General features: G+C 32.6%; 2 protein-coding genes across 8 annotated transcripts; one reads left to right on the top strand and one right to left on the bottom strand.

Annotated features, from left to right (window-relative positions):
• The first annotated feature begins 529 nt into the window (after positions 1-529).
• Positions 530-5,100, top strand: LOC125049403 (ubiquitin-conjugating enzyme E2-24 kDa). Of its 7 annotated transcripts, none has more exons than XM_047648659.1 (6): positions 530-683; positions 764-877; positions 963-1,142; positions 1,643-1,923; positions 2,875-3,022; positions 3,322-5,100. In XM_047648659.1, exons 4-6 carry the CDS (start codon positions 1,708-1,710, stop codon positions 3,417-3,419), a joined length of 462 nt encoding a protein of 153 aa, XP_047504615.1. In that variant the 5' UTR covers positions 530-683; positions 764-877; positions 963-1,142; positions 1,643-1,707; the 3' UTR covers positions 3,420-5,100. The 7 variants fall into 7 exon arrangements, with proteins under 7 accessions (XP_047504615.1, XP_047504613.1, XP_047504610.1 ...); XM_047648657.1 differs by having other exon boundaries at positions 1,631-1,923; XM_047648654.1 differs by having other exon boundaries at positions 1,603-1,923.
• Positions 5,101-5,942: 842 nt separating this feature from the next.
• On the bottom strand, positions 5,943-17,719 carry LOC125049323 (CD63 antigen-like). Its single transcript, XM_047648479.1, has 5 exons — positions 17,631-17,719; positions 16,163-16,354; positions 10,337-10,507; positions 7,730-7,954; positions 5,943-6,769 (listed from the first exon to the last, which is right to left on the bottom strand). The coding sequence occupies exons 1-5, from the start codon at positions 17,694-17,696 to the stop codon at positions 6,704-6,706; spliced, it is 720 nt and encodes a 239-aa protein (XP_047504435.1). The 5' UTR covers positions 17,697-17,719; the 3' UTR covers positions 5,943-6,703.
• Between the last annotated feature and the right edge of the window lie 224 nt (positions 17,720-17,943).

Here is a 17,943-nt window from a genome sequence, read left to right as displayed (position 1 = left end):
CCATTTTTATTAATGAAAATTTTTATTGTATGTATTTCGGTCTGTAATTTAAATTAATCATTACTTCTTCATACATACATTCTTGGCATACGAACTTCACGCATATTCTATTTCTTTTTACTTGTAGATTGTCTTATTCCTATCTCGCTCGCGCACGCTATAATCACACTCACAATTTTGTGTCACAGGTGCGCGCGCATCGTAAAATTTCACTCTCATAAATTTTTCATAACGCGCCTAAAGAAGTATAACTTCAAAAACGCTTTCTCAGAGCTCTCCTATGAGGTAAACTGATCAAATCAAGAAAGCGCTAAAGTCTAAACCTAAAACCACCCTCTCCCTTAATGCATTGGAAAGCTGACCATGATGATAGATGATAGATTGGATGGGACAGGGTTTTCAAGAGATTAGTCATTCCAAAATGTCAACCACGACAGCAGCAAGAGCGCACCCATTAAAAAAAACTTACGCAATGCCCTTGTCTACTTTATTTAACGGTCTAAGGCATGGTCATAACCAAAGACTAAAGAGCGATTTTACAAATTATGGTAACATTGATTTAACCACCGGTTTTTTATAAACATGTCGGAAAGTGGTTGTGCGTGAATTTGTGAAAACATTTTAGCTTTGTAGATTTGATTTAAACATAAATCTCTGCTTTTATTTTATCGCTAGCATTATTTGTGAGTATACAAAAGATTTAAATTAATGTACTGTTTCATAACTGTTTTTGTTTCATTAAAATAATTAATGTCTGTTGCAGTGTTTGTAAGTGTATTAAAATACAAATGGACGAAATGTGGTAAAAGTGTGAACTGGTGAAGCTCCGATTATATTTCATAAAGAAGGAATTAAAGCAACGTTGAAGCAGTTACAGGTATAACACTGTACGTTTTTATTCAAACGAGGTTGCTTAATTGTTAAGTCTCTGGGAAAGTAAAAGGCTGCTTTACGCTTTGCAGTGTGGAACAACTAACACGGAGTTTATACATTAACCTTGAAAGGGAACTTATAATTCTGGATTTAATCCTCTTTAACCTGTATCGGGAATCATTTATTTGAATTGGGTCATTGGTGCGAAAAAAATATAGTAAAATTTCGGATAACGCCAGCCCACAAGATGGCCGACTGTTATTCGTAAGGTATCTAAATCAACTTTTTCCATTACCTAGTATTTGTTATCATATATTTGCAGTACTGATTTCCATGTAAAGTTTGATTTAAAGCCTTTTTCTATTATTTGCAATTTTTTGAGACCTTCATGCGTCAATTAGCAAAATATACATGTCTTTGTTCTTTGGATTTTGTGATCTTCAAAATTTTATTTTGTTTATGATATTCCTATTTATCAATTTTGAATATAAATCGTGATAATCTTTTAATTGTAAAAAATCTTTGTTCATTCAAACTTAACTGGTGTTACTTGCATTTACTTAAGTTCATAGTTTGACTACCATTGTCATCAGAAAATAATCATCACAAATATCACAGAATCACCAACATTTGTAATTGTTACATAACAATCATTATCTTTTATGTTTCCTTTCATATGCTTAGCTTATTAACATGTAGCTGTGTGGTTTAGAATAGTGTTGCTTTTAGATAATGTCTGGTGCATCTGGTTCATCAGGAAGTGGTACAGGTCGTGGCAGAGGAAGTGCAGTGTCCGAGAAACCAGAGTCAAAGGAAAATAAACCCAACCCTAAGATGTCTAAGGCACTAGGTACATCAGCAAAAAGGATTCAAAAGGAACTGGCCGAAATTACATTAGATCCTCCGCCAAATTGTAGTGCGGGGCCAAAAGGTGACAACTTATATGAATGGGTATCTACTATCTTGGGGCCACCTGGATCAGTATATGAGGGTGGAGTGTTCTTCCTGGATATTCATTTCTCACCGGAATATCCTTTCAAACCACCTAAGGTACTATTTTTATGTCTCAAAATTAGAAATATGTTGTTGTTCATACCAAGCACATAAAATATAGCCACAATGCTGTATCTTTATTGCAATGTGCATCTATATGCCACTTGATGATGGTTATTTATTATTTCACCTATATTAGTAATTAAATGATAATTTTTCATCATCATTACACAATTTGAAAAGTTTTAAAATAATTATTTATCATTTTGGTAAAAGAAGTAACCATCTCCTGATGTTACACTGAAAAATAAAAAGATTCTATATAATATAGATTACTCCATCCTAAAGATTTTGAAGTCTTTGAACTGTAGTCACATGGAAAAATCAATAGAACAGAGGTTAATGGCCTATGGCAGCTGTTTATTTGAAGTTAGCTGATTTATTCTGTCCCTTAACACCCTATGCATTAAACCTGTTTGTGATCTACACCAGGTTTTTAAATATATGATAAAAGTATTGATAAGCAAGTAATTTTTAAATAGATAATTTATTTTAAGGTTCGTATAGCACACAGCTTAAGAAACATGTATTTTTATTAAATAAACTTTTCTTGTGTACAATGTATATGTTTTTTGAACCTTCTTTAAACATGTGTCATTTAAGGTGATATTTTCCATATTATTTATTTTTTTTACATTTCTTTTTTTTTGCTGAATATGTCATAAACCATCAAGCTATATAAATTTAAATAAAAATCAAATGTTTTGTGTAACCAGCCTTATTGATTTAAATTATTGGTATTGAGTATATTAATTCATGTGAAAGATTCACATGAAGTAAAAAATATTTTCTTATACATTAAAATAAAATGTTTTGACTTCATTTCTCAATTAAACACAGTCAGAACACACCCGATAGCCTTCTGGCATGGGTGGTGGTTATCAATGTATTCAAAGTAACCTTGCAAACAATGCCTCCAGTCCCTTAAAAAAATGTATTTGGTTGTAGGTGACATTCCGGACAAGGATATACCACTGCAACATAAACAGCCAGGGTGTCATATGTCTAGATATCCTAAAGGACAATTGGTCTCCAGCCCTCACTATATCTAAAGTACTGCTCTCGATTTGCTCATTACTTACTGATTGTAATCCAGGTTAGTTTATTTCCATTTATTATTTACTGCCAAACTTTAAGCCAATCTGTATAAAGAATGCAATAAACAAGATCTAGTGATCTGTGCCAGCATTCAGCCAACAGTTATTAAGTAACTAATTATTTTTAGGTTCTATATTATATTCTTAAGGATTAAATCTGTTAAATTTACTAATATTTATTAAACAGTGTTTTTTTGGATAAGTGAAAAAAACATATTTTCATTACATTCACACCAGTGAAACATCAGAAAATGTCCTTACTTCACTATCACTATTAAGAGTTTACATACGTTTTCAGCTGATCCACTTGTAGGCAGCATCGCCACACAGTATCTGCAGAACAGAGAGGAACATGATCGCATTGCCCGCCTCTGGACCAAACGTTATGCAACATGATTCCTCTGCCCCCTCTACAAAAACCTAATTAAACTGAACAATGTCATACTCAATATTTTCAGTCCATCCCCAATGCAAACATTAGTGTCTCGATAAATTTGTTCTCATAATAATTATCAATTGTGTCATAATTTCAATTTTTTTTACATGTTTTATGTTGAACGCATGTGTCGAGACAATAATTTGGCTTATTTAGTTGCAATTGATGTAAAAATGCTTGGGAAATGTCCATTTGTATAACATAAGTGATTAACTGTTTGTGTTTAAATCAATTTTTACTACAATAGTGATGATCTCAACCATTTGGTTTGACAATCCTGATGTTAAAACCATTTCCATGAAACTGATTTTAAATGACGGTATGGTCTAAGTGTTTCGAATTTTGACAATTGTTAGTGGAACAGCAATTATTATTCTCATACTAATTATGGTCATAAGACATTTCTGCGTCTTCTACTAGAAGTTTTGAGAGTGTGTTTCGCTATCATACTATTCAAGTTAGGTACATAAGTAGCAAAAAAAAATCCTTACTGTAAAATCATACTGAAGCTCATAATTGTGACTAATTGTATTTTATCCTATATTACATTTAGGATTTAATTTCTTGTGATTAGTATTATATGTATGTGATTATAAATGGTAGTTTTAAAAGTCAATGTCCAAGAATTCAGCTTCCGAAATATAGTTTTTATGCTTTGAATGCACAATTTTATTTTACTTCAATGGGGATGAGCCATAATAAAAATTCTCAGTGCTTTCAAAGAATGTAAAAATTATAACAGACAGCTGATTACAATTTTATATTTAGATGCATTATCTTGGTATTGAAAGTAGCTTTATTTGATTTACTGAGGTCCTTTTCATGGGTAGACCTAAAAGTACAATAAATCTACTGTATCTATATAAAGACATTCATTCAGTGAGCCTAAAAGCACTATTTTGTTTGTTCTTACCTTTCCTAGAGTAATTCTGTCCAGTGTTTTTAAATTTGGCTCAAAGTCTAGTCTATACCTAGATCACTCATTAGGTAATGATATAAACATAAGATTTTTTGTAGAAAACATTTTTTCAAATCTGAAAATAGTGCAATTATTTTTGCATCAAACATAATTCTTGAATCACATTTATATAAAAACCTTTGTGTTATTGAATTTCGCCGTTATTTTTGTATAAAACAAAATATTTTTGTCAAAATAAACATATCAGGATTGTCTGTTTGTGCCAAATTCGCGCACGCTTGATCACTTTTAATATTCCGTTTAGAATGTAAACAGTTGTAGACGTAAGTTATTTTATTGTTTAGGTAATGTATAATGTCTTAACCCTAGTTTAAATAGTAACTTAATGTTAGTGTGTCGCGAACGTGATACTGTGTTTGGTCATCGAAGGTAGAAACTGGTGCTGTGAGTATCAAAATGGCGACATACGAGGTGACGAACGCCGCGAGCACGTCTGGCCTCAACCCGGTCGGATGAGCGAATGGCGGTTTACCGTGTTTGACTGGACTCTTGTCAATGTGATTTTATTTTTACTGTGACGTAATGTGTTGCTTGCAAAACAGCTATCGACGCGACTGATGTTCCTTGAAACTCGATGTTCATAAACTTATAATCATCTTTTGTTAAAATTTATATCATGGTATAAAATAGGAAAATAAAATGTGTGTAACTAGAACACTTAAGTGATGTTTTATTAATGGTCCTGTAGTTTTAATTACATAACAGATTGGGTGAATGTAGGAATATCCCGTAACTGATTCATGAATTTAGCTTTTTGTTTTTATGACTGGTAATCTATCTAAAATAATTAAATCTGTCAACATGGGTGATCTGTTTTTCTCTTACATTTCAATTTACCTTAATAAAATATTGCAAATAGTCATTAACCTTTTAAATTGTTACTGCTTTACATAAATAAAAATGAAATCTAATCACTTCTATATCGAGAATTTATAGATTACGATGTAATACAAATTACTTGAAATCCGACGTAGCATTTGTAATGTGATCAGAAATGGAAATTTTCAATTTAGTTAAGATAATTGGGAAATGGTTTTTCTTATTACTGACCTGCAGTTACTGCCGAATAAGGTCGTTCGTGTCGTGCCTTCCTCAATATAAGAACTATCCAAGAGTAAAATAATTTTTCAATTCGAATTTTGAACCAATGGTCTCCTAGCTTAGCGCGTCCAACGAAACACTGTTTAGCCATATCGAAACCAGTATTATAAAGAGCAAAGATTTATAGTTTTTTACGTTTGTAATGAGTAAATTTAAAACTACCAATTTATTTTTCTATCAACATGCAATTATCTCTAAGAGTATACATAGACTATTTTTATTTCCAAATTATTTAGAATAAACTGCATCATTGCTCTCATAGTTAGCATGTTCGACTGCAGATCATGGGTGCTGGGTTTAAAACCAGGAAAATTATTAATTTAAGGTTATACCATAAAAAACATAGTAAAAGATGTCGGTTTTTAGGAGATTATAATATAGATATGTAATAAAACCCGTATCATACTTTATAATATGAAGTTTATTAAATATAGGAAATATTAAACACCAATACATTTTACGCGATGCTAATCTCGGTTTTAAACATTCAAATACACTTGCATCGTCATAAAACTCTAAAATAGTGCACCAATCTAAGAAAAGGTTGCTATTTTGTCTAGTTATTATAATGTCATATTAAAATAGCAACGTTTAGAAAAGTTTTAAAAATTCTATATAATATTATGAGATTGTAAACATTAAGTCGAGATTTATGCCGTTTTTTAAAATTTATATAGATTGACTAAGGTCCAATGGTATAAAGAGCTTGTTTTTTTTACGCGTCTAAAGTAACGCCGCCATTTTGTACAATAATTGATGAAAAATTAAATCTTATATCCAATCAATAAGGTTCATAAGTAATTAGCAATGTAAATAATCACATACTTGAAAATTTCAGACGCGTACATAGATAATAGAAAACTGATCTACAGTTTTTTGTTCATAGTCATTTAAATCGGCATAAATCTATAGACAAGAGACAAAATTTGGCATTCATCATCTATTCGAAAAATCAGTCTTGACTGAGCACAATTTATTCATTGTGCATTTAACACCAAAAATAAAAATAATATTCGACAATTACAGATCTTTTTCAGAAAAAAGATTTTCAAATTGAAATAAATTATAAAAAATAAAAATATCTATGGGAATGAATTACTTATCACAAAATGTTATGCTTACGCTACAAGTATGGGCAACATCTAGAAAATATTTTGTATGAATTTAAACGGTCTCGTATTGGCTGCGGATGGAACGAGCGAGGCTGCACGCGAATATTACTCCAAGGAGCTGAAAAAAAAAAAGAAAAGAAATTTAAGCTAAGTATAAACGCGTTAATTAATCACAATTTCACTTTTTGAAGTTATACTTCTTTTGGCGCGTTTAGGGGAAAATTATGAGAATAAATTTTTACGATGCGCGTACACCGTCACAAAAAGCTGACACCCTGAATATCTGTTCAAATGTCGGTAAAACAGTCTGGGCTGCTAGTTGGCGCTTGCTCTGTTTTGACGACATTGTCTGTCATGGCGTAGTGTTTTTCAGTCGTGATTATTTAAACCAAAATAATGATTTCTATACGAGAAAACCCGTTCCAATGTGATAAAAAACATAGTGTTTATTGTAAAATATCATGATTAGTACATATTATTATATCGTTTCGATTGGAAGTGACCATTATTATTGCTCGAAGAAAATTATTACGCCAAAGAAGTATAAATTAGAAACGCGTGTACATTAGAACACACACTTTTTTTAAATCTAATAATATGCATGCATAATACTCGTAAGTTTGATCAAGTCACACCTTTGATTTAATTTCAGGCACAGAGGTATAAAAGTCGTTTCAGGTGTTGTTCAAATATGATAAAATAAAATATCCAGAATATAAAAAATAACATTACTATGAAATTGTTAAGCAACTCAGTATTTTTCAATTTAATTTTTCTTTTATAATTGTTTCGCTTGTCCACAGTCCATCTTTATATATATAATTCTACGGCACGTGTGAATGTCACCCAACTCCTCTTAAACAGCTGGACCGATTTGAATGATTTTTTTAATTAGTTTGGATGGCACCCTGGATGGTTTAGATTCACAACTCAGCCCGGCAGATGGCACTTCAGTCGGTACTTTCATAGTTTGCTTGAAATATCACGCAGGACAACGTCTGTCGGGTCCGCTATATATACGTCGCGTGTTATAAAAGTGTCTATACTAATTTTGTGGTATAAATAAAATAAAAATTACCTGTACGAAAGCGATACCCAGACCAACACCACCAAGCACCATAGCGATATCCTTCAAGTGCACAAGAATGTTGTTGAGGCAGCCCTGGGTATGGAAATTGGGACTGTCTTTGGTACAGGCGACTGGTTTGTCATCGAGCAACTCCTGCGCAGCGCAACATGTCGCCGGGATTGGCAGACCGTTAAGCGTCCAATCGTCAGGGCTGTTGATTCCGCAGCAGTGAAGCTGAAATAATTTATTATTCAGTACATTAACATACATTATTACATTGAAAAACATAAATAAATACTCGATTTACAAGTATGCACGGTATTTAGGATTTTTATCGATGCGAGAATTATGTTCGGTGGCGGTTGTTGTATATGTTCAAATATATGTTAAATGAAAGACTTTGAAGCTGGGTGTCTACCTTAAATCATATAAAATATGACCATATAACTAACGTTAATTAAGGGTAGTGGGGTTGCGACGCTAACTTAAGACTAAATTGGCTTATTTAAGGGTTCTTAAACCTAAGACACTTCAATACAAGTGTTGTCGACCTTTTTGGGCATTATCGGAAACAAGAATGTTATATTACAATAATTATGAGCGGGAAAAAACTAAACAGCTCATTTTACAAGGCTTCATTTGCGACGATTGCTAACATTTGGTTTGCGCTTCTAATTATTTACTTAAATAAGTATATATATTTAACTTATGTTAGGATATATAACTTGAGTTAAGAAAAATACAGTGGTGCTATCTGATTTCATCTGTTTCATGATCATTTGTCAATCTAATAGGACGGCTCATTGGTCTAGTGGTTAGTACCCCTGACTGCGAATCCATGGGTCCCGGGTTCGATCCCCGGCTGAGACGAACATCGATGTGATGAGCATTTGGTGTTGTGCTTAGGTCTTGGGTTTAAATATGTATTTATATGTATATCTATCTATATATGTATGCATATCCGTTGCCTAGTACCCATAATACAAGCTTCACCAGCTTGACATGGGACTAGGTCAATTGTCCTAAAAAAATAGGCAAGAAGGTGATCGCCCTCTGTGCCTGACATACGCCGTCTAAAGCATTTTCCTCACGATGTTTTCCTTCACCGAGCGAGAGTTCAATGCGCACATAGACAGAAAGTCCATCGGTGAACAGATTCTTATGAAATTTTATATTCATATTCAGTAAGTCTGAGAATCGGCTACTATCTATCTTTCAAACCCCTAAGTGATACACCCTTTGGGTGTCCACCCCAAAATTTTGATTTTTTAGAATTTCTTTTTGTTTTTTTATGATACAGCATACAAAAATATATGCAACACCTATTTTTCACCCTTCTACGATCAACCCCTATTTTTTATTTGTTTGTTAAAAACTTATGACTTGAACTCTGGGGTTTATATAGAGAAAAATTCACAGAAAATCCTAGAGAAACAGTCTCTGCGGTAGCAGAGCAAAATATTCCATGTTGGTATTTACTAAAAAGGTAGGCTAAGTAAAATCACATTACGGAAAAAAGACAGATTCTTGCCAGTTCACCTTGATTTGCGAACTATATGTAAATTTCGATTAACCATTTATTAAATATTGACGTTCAGGTTTGTACCTGAATAATTTGATTTGATTGAATGAGGAAATGGACAAGGCTGTTATGATATCACCATCGATATTATCAAACAATCAGTGAACAAATGAAACTACCTTTAAAAATACATCAAGTTTTTGGTGGAAATTAATTCGGACGTTTTAACTGCAGATATAGTTGACAATTTCTTTGAGTTTGTTATGTTTATATATATATCATACGATATGTTTGTCAACATATTCCTTGGAAACTACCAGTCGTTCAGAAGTTATGATCCCATACAATTCTGGACATATAATATCATCTAACATCACCGCATACAATTTCAAGTACGACAGTCACCACAAGTACCACCACCTGTTCACGAGAATGTAAGTGCGAGCTCCTATTTCACCATGTCTGCTGCTGATAAAGGACAAATCTTTGTTTTTAATTTATTTTATTATTATTCATTACTTAAGATGTCATGTGGAACATGGTGTAATGGTTGCAGTTCCTTACAAACGTTGTGTAAAACAAAAAACTTGGCGATTAAAAAGAGTGGCGGAGAGTTAATTGCCAGTTCTTCTCTTCCGTTCTACGACCTTGATTTGAGAATTGGCAGTAAATGTAAAATTAGAAGCATTTTGATGTATATTTCTTTTTACGTTCATAAGTGTACATTGTGTTACCTATATGAATAAATGATTATTAACTTGACTTTGATAGCGTCACTGTAGAATGATAACCTCGTATGTCAAAAAACCATTTATTTTTTATTCTTAGACTCTTATGTCATTTAACTGGTATAATCTAATGAAGTAAGGACTCATGTTATTAATAAATAAGTCCTTTTTACCATCCAAAACTATGGACAAAAGCACATAACAATATTTTAACGAACATTGAAGAAATGAAACATTTTTTTCGTTTCCTGTAATGTTTGGTTCTCTGGACATACGAGGTTATCATTCTACAGCGACGATAGATAAATAATGGTATCATGTTATTGATATCAGTTTAATTATTTAATTATTTTTAAATATACTCACGTCTGTCTGTATGATGTCAAAGTTCTTCTTTATATCAGGGTTGGTCGGGTACTGCTTCAGAGACTCATTCAGCGACTTCACGATCGACGTCTCCAAGTCCTGATGCTTCAGGTACGCTGCGGTACCAACAGCCAACTCAGCTATGAAGATCATTAAGAGGAAGATGGAGAACTGAAAAATAAGCAATTAAACAATGGGTAATTGTGTTTGCACACTGTAATTCCCAAAACGGAACGAGAAAGTTACGTTTCCGATAGAAATAAGTTAATTGAACAGATTATTAAGAACTTGCTGTTGACGCCATCTGCTTAGCACGAAACAATTATTGTTTCGCCAGAAATCGAATCAGTTTTTTTTTAAAAGGAGGCAGGGCAGGGGTTTCATCTGATGTCAAGTGATTCTACCGCCCATGGACCCTCACACTGCCAGAAAGCTCGCAAGTGCATTGGCAGTCTTTAAGAATTGGTATTTTCTTGAAGGACTCTAAGCAGCTGGTTCAACATAGTGGTGGTGCGCGGCAAAAGCTGCCTTAAGAATTGTGGAACGACGGACATCGGGGTGATACGGATGGTATTTTGCATTCTGCCTTTAACGTCCGATGATGAAACAGGTGCAGGTATTAATCCAAACAACCCGTTTGAACACGCTTAAATCATGGCATTGCGTCAACCACTAATCCATGGTGACTACGTACTATGTCTTAATATTAAAAGTAAAACATTGTCAAGAAATTTTATATGCAATACCCTTGTTTAATAACACATCTAATATATAAAATTCTCGTGTCGCGGTGTTTGTAGTTAAACTCCTCCGAAACGGTTTGACCGATTCTCATGATATTTTGTGTACATATTGGGTAAGTCTGAGAATCGGACAACATCTATTTTTCACCCCTAAATTATTTTTTTAGTTTTTAGTTTTTTTATGATACAACATTAAAAAATACATACAACCCCTAATTTTCACCCCTCTACGATCAACCCCTATTTTTTATTATAAATGATATACATGGCAAAACGACGTTTGCCCGGTCAGCTAGTTATCATATAAATAATATCTATGGAAGAACTTTAATGACCTAAACAAGATTCAAATCTAAAAGACTTATTTCTCTAATGTCATTTTTACGAATCCACATTTTTCTCGTTCTGGACTATCGATAGTCTAGACTCTAGATAGTAGATACGAAGAGAAGTGAATGAAAATTTCCTAAACCTAGAACGTAACGCTAATAAAGAACAAGTATATGACGCAATTTAAGCAGGAAATTAAGTAACGAGGTAAGTAACCGCGGGTTTTCACGCATTGACATAGCTTCGTCACAAGTGAATCATTCAAACCACTTTGAAAGATAACAGTACGCCATCCTTAGATAGTGATGTACACAATAATAACAATAAGCCTTTATTCATCCACATCTTATAGACATACATTATAAAAAATAGATATGTATATATAATTTAACTACTCTAAGAATGCTTCCTTTTTCATTCCACCCATTTTATTTTACATAATAAATATTAACTAATGTCAAACATAACGGAATATACTAATTCAATTTTCAGCGTTTAACTATACAGCCACAAACATAGATGATATAAAGCCGAGCGAATCAATTCTACTTAGGGTCATTCAAGAGTACCAATTCCTAAAAGGCCGGCTACGCACTGGCGAGCCGTCTAACAATGTGCGTGTCAAATATCACTTTACATCAGATGAGCCTCCTGCCCCTTTGCTCATATAATATTGGACAAAGGCAAACTGTAAACTTATTCATAAAAAACTAACAGCATTTTTCCTTAAATTTCCTTATAAGTATGTAAATAGGTCATCAGCCTTCATACGCCGTCGATTTTTGTTTCACGATGTTCAACTTACAAGCAAAATTTAATTGCGCAGTAATACTAGACGGCTACGCGAGTACAGCGAAAAGGCTTCGTGCCAATGTAACTGATATAACATACGACTGGCCTGGTTATTGACAATCTTGAATGTTACACATAGGCTAGCCGCATACACGCAATAATATTGACAATAAAATACGTATTGTCAATAATATTGTGTGTGCGGCGTGAATTGCGGTATTGTTCAATATTATTGCGAATTTCCGGAAATTCTGAAATATGCCGTCAATATTCAGGGGGAGACAGGGTTATTGTCAATATTATTGTGTGTGTGCGGGCCTTACTTCAATATTCTAGTTTAACATAATTTATCTATGAGCGCACGTCAAATGAGTTGTTTTCTTTGTCTCAAATATTATTGTTTTTTTTTATTTTTGTTGGATTTTTGTAAAATTTATTTTTTTTGTAAATTCCGTTCTTTTTCGCATCCATTCTTTAATCCATCGTTTTTTTTAGTTCGCGGTTTCTTATTTAACAGGCTTATTGCCATACACAATATGACACATTTTTTTTATTATCCATACTTCCGCGTAGATCACGGATCAGTTCGTGACTGAGCCTTTTAAAATTAGTAAATATTGGCAATAATATTGAGAAATATGCGGAGGCATATATTGTTAAAACAAATTGAAAAACTTGATTTGACAATATTATTGCGTGTGTGCGGCTAGCCATATACGAACAACTGATTGGTTTTTTAATTTCTCATTATTGTGGAATGGAATTATTGGTTGTTCAGATTTCATCATCTGAACATCAACCAACTGTTGACATGGATCACGTGTGTTCTAAATCTTAGCAGCTGAAGAGCAATTTTAATTATATTTTATTTGAAAATTGATCATCTGCTGACACGGCTCACGTGTGTTCCAAATCTTAATAGCTGAAGATGCGCGATACACCAACAGCTCACTAGAATAATATCATGTATGTGTGAAGGTGTACTTTTTCAAAGTTGATATGTTTTCGTTTTACAGATTTTAAGCGCCCTTTAAAACGTTGTTGTTATCTTTTTTGTGTATTTTCGTATCTATTATTGTTTCTTTTTATTTTAGTTGTGTGACTCATTAAAAAATCAGTGGCGCTTCAACCTTTTTAGGTCTGGGCCTCAGATTTCTGCATCTCTTCCATGATCATTTTTTCGTCAATCTGGTAGGATCAGCATTTTTTGGATCTAAGGCAAGCCGGTTTCCTCACATTTTCCTACACCGTTCGAGCGAATGTTAAATGCGCACATAGAATGAAAGTACATTGGTGCACAAACGGGGATTGAACCTACGAACCTCAGGGAAAAGAGTCGCACTTAAGCCACTAGGCCAACACTGCTCAGTGTTACTCGATACTTTTATAAAAAAAAATTACGTATCTTGTATTTGTGATGTGTCCTGTTTCCTTTTAGATAAATAAATGAAATACCGTTCAGTAATACTGCACGAAAGGATCTTCTCCAAGTATACAAGAGAAAATAATGAGAAAGTAAGTCGTAGATGAAACAAATTGTTTACTGAAAAACAACACAGACTAACAAACTCATGAGTCATAACAAAACCCATGTGTCGCGAAATGAAACAGATTTAACAATAGCAAGAACGCAGCCTTGGGCAACACAAAATCTGAATGAAACATCATTCATAGGTTTCTAGTTGAACATTAGAAAAACGGAAAAAAGTTTTTAAGGACAATTTAATTAGGATCAAACGTCGGCCATTAAGAACGATTAATAGAGGAAGTATTCGTTAAGAAGACCCGTGTCAGAGTTCAGTGTGGCTTGTGAGGCAATTGACTCCTTTATTATAACTAGATTTGTAAGAGTCAAAACGGACGACATTGGTTAGCGTTATAAGGGAATATAGAAGAATCTATGAAACAATGTACAGAATCTGTGGTTTGTGTGTAGACTCCCAAAGGAAAAAGTTTTTAGGTATTCCAATAAGTACAAGATCCGGCTGCAGGATTAGTGCGCTCATCGGTTATTTGCTAATAACCAAATTTTTTGTATATCTACCAAGTTGTTTATCAAAAATCACGGCTGCCGTTGACCACCTGGTCGCACTTCTTCGTAGCCAGGTGTAAACAGCGTGGTTTATATGTTAGAATAGACCAAATAAAGGAAGTCAAAGAGAAGTTCAAATTGAACCATAAGTGACCGAACATATGGTCCTTCGAGCCGGTATATTTATAGTAGGCGCTTTTTCATAAAATTAAAAAAAATATCTAATTACGCGACTGCAATATTTAAAAATGGCTGTATTCATAAATATAGTAACGAATTTGTGATATCCTCGTTCTAAATAAGTGAACAGCGTAGTGTCGACCTACGCATATGACAAAATATTCAAAGATGGATCGGGACACTAATGAACAGTGACGTCACAATCTCCCATAGCGTCTCGATTTCCGTCAATATTGTTTATCGAATGAGACAGGTTTCAGTGGGTGGTTAATTGGATTGTCTACGCCATTGCTTTTTATAAAATATAGTCTCTTAGTTATGCGTCTTAGGGACCATTGCTTAGCCATGATCATCATTACTTACTGGATAGTAGGAAAAAAGTTTATTTTACGCGTTCTAATAGCATTGCTATTAAATCATGTTTTTTTTATCCTCAGGGTTTCACAGGGAGGAAATTTGGGAACGTAAGTTTAGAAGTCTTTTTTATTAAGGGATTCCACAACAACCCAAATTGCCAATTCGTCAGTATGTTGTTGAACACAGCCATTGTTAAATTATTGGAGTCGCGTAAAGACTTTTTTTTTAAACTAAGATGAAATGCGTATATTTAAGTTCATATACGTAAATTACCTCTTTGTTATAACGAATGCAGTAAAATGTTGAAGAGCATGACATCCTAGCGGCTGAAGGCCGTAGAACGATACGTTGAATTGAAAAGCTTTCGAAACTTTGACTTTCATGTTAAATAATTTCTTAATAAATACATCGCTAAAACGAACAGTTATGATTTATATACAACAGTGTGCTTGCAAAATCGGATTGTAGTTTAAATTCTGAATTTAAAAATGTCTTATTTGTATTGATTGTTTAAGTACAAGAAAATAAAAATGTATTAAAATTATTATATACGCGGTAAGATGAATAACTTTTGACAGCTGCAGCCCCTTTAGGCTTGCTCGGACAACGCATTTTCATTGAATACCAAATGCGTTCATTTATTTAAAGCAACAATTGTCACGAGGTAAGGACGGGGAAAAACAGTTACTTAAAATTTATAAAGCGTAACGTTTAGTCCCCGACTGTTCAGGTTTTCAGAAATTAATTATTGTGCAAGACGCTGACGTGTCGGTCTTTTGATGTTTATTAAACAAATTATGTCTGCCTTTGTGATTTTGTGAATGTTTTGAGCCACTCAAAAAACACTATGAAGTCGGCCAATAAAAGTAAACATCAGTTTATATACTTAAACGCTGATTGTCTAGTCTTTGCCTATAGCTAAAATGGTTTTCCACAGAATAATATGAATAATTGTATGACCTGCCCGACAGATATTTATGACTTATTATTATGAAAACATCATCCAATGTCAATTGATGGTTCAATAACAACAGATAACATAATGATAAATTAAAATGATTCATAATTTTTTACATATACTTAAACTTGCTATAATTAAATATGATAATTAGCATAATACTGTTATCCTAATTAATTAGAGGGTTAAGGTCAATAACTTTAAATGTTCGAAATAAAAAATTGTTACTATGACATAACCTTAATATCATGGAAAATAAACAAATTTTACACTTCTGACAAATTTTGTGATTTAACTTGAAGTAAACTAAAAATATATTATAGACATATATATGTATATAAGTATATAGACAAAATATATTCAAATAGTTTAACACATTGTCTATATAACTCGTAAGCAATTCACATGAAATGTTTATGCATAAATGAACTTACCGTGACAATCATACAATGGTTCTCCTTGACAGCTCCGCAGCAACCAAAGAAGGCAACAACGAAGACAATCAGCCCAACAATGATGAGCATAATCGGAGCTGACGTATAGAAACTCTCATCTGTCAGGTTGACATATGGATAAGCGTTAATCTCCGCCTTGGCACCAACTATTAGGATTATCATACCCGTTATCTGTAAAGACATGTATTCAGGTAATGCAAAATTTTTTAGTTTAGTGAAGAGTTGTCTAAAATATTTATTTTGGTATACATAAAATAAATTAATTTAAACACAGAAGCGACATTAATATAAAAATCATGGATGCATGTAACTTGCTTTGAATTTGTTTTGCAGTGAATTTTAGAAATATAAATTACATTTTCATAATATGTTTACAACAACATTGGTACATACATAAGAATGATAGTTTATCTCAAAAACATTTGATGTTAATTATTTATAGTATTAAGAATAACTTTCGATCATGTGACAAGTTCAATTATATATACATCAATTCAGAAAAATATTTCTTTTTTGAAAGCTATAATTAAAAAAAATTGCAATATTAAATAGCTATATTTTATAGTTAGCCTGAATTAAACATAGCACTTATGAAAATGTGACCTATGTCAAATATTCTTATCCTATAATTGGAGGAATGCATACACACACATAATTTTCATATGACACATGCAGTTTAAAATTATTCAAATATTTCTAATAAGTACTTTTAAAATACTTTGTAAATTCCCCATTACATGATTAGTTGGAATCTAAAGTATCATAGTTAACACTTAATAAAATGGACATGCAAGCAGGATTACTATATCATGTTCACAATCCACCACAGCTTTATAAAAGGAGGTCAGGTCACATACTATGAACTATTATAATGTGTGTCACCTGATAGTCTAATTAATTTAATTTGGATTTTAAATGCATTTTCTGTAAAATACTGCATACCTGTATCTAAATTAATTCAAATGTTTTCACTAAACAGCAACTAAGCTGTATGTGAAAATGAATTACAATTAATAACAGATGAAAATGGTAAAAAAAGTGACATATTTTTTTTAAGTAATGTCATAAGAACCAGTTTATAATTTAAATTTTGCCTTGACCTCTGAAAAACGCGTAAAATACTAAGTTACTTACACTGGTGAAAGGATAATCTGATATGAGCCAATTACTACTTACTATAAAGTGTAAAAATGAATAATATTTTCAAAATCACTAATCAAGTACCATATGATTCCACATTGGTTGTTAATATCAAAAATAGTTGCAACTACGACAATGTTGTGCAATAAATAATTAAGGTTAAAATTACAGAGGGTATTTAGACTCAGGTTTACAAAAAGTAAATTTTTACTCTTTTGTTACATATTATGACAATTTTAATTTATATTAGTTGCAGGAACCTATGTAAGTATCATTGTCCTTCAAGAAGAAATTGCGTTCTACTTACCGCAAATAACAGGTTGAAAGAAAATAGTAGGTATTTTACACACGACATCCCAGCTCCGATAGCCATTTTGTACTTGTTATAAATATTATCTGAATCTAGAACAAAGAAAAGTATTTATAACACCTGATGGCAGCTTACACATTCAAAGCACATTTTACCACAATAACATCGATTTGCGTTGTTGACTCACGGTAGGCGGACATTTCACAACTTATAATAAACAGGTTTAAAGATTTGAAAATTGTGTATTAAAATAGATAATTATTTTCTGGTTAAAGAGAAATACATATTATTTATAATATGTTTTAATATC

This window comes from Pieris napi, chromosome 5, assembly GCF_905475465.1.
Source record: "Pieris napi chromosome 5, ilPieNapi1.2, whole genome shotgun sequence".
In the NCBI taxonomy this organism is placed as follows: domain Eukaryota; kingdom Metazoa; phylum Arthropoda; class Insecta; order Lepidoptera; family Pieridae; genus Pieris; species Pieris napi.
Note: the sequence above shows the minus strand (reverse complement) of the source record. Positions and strands in the feature narration are given on the sequence as shown.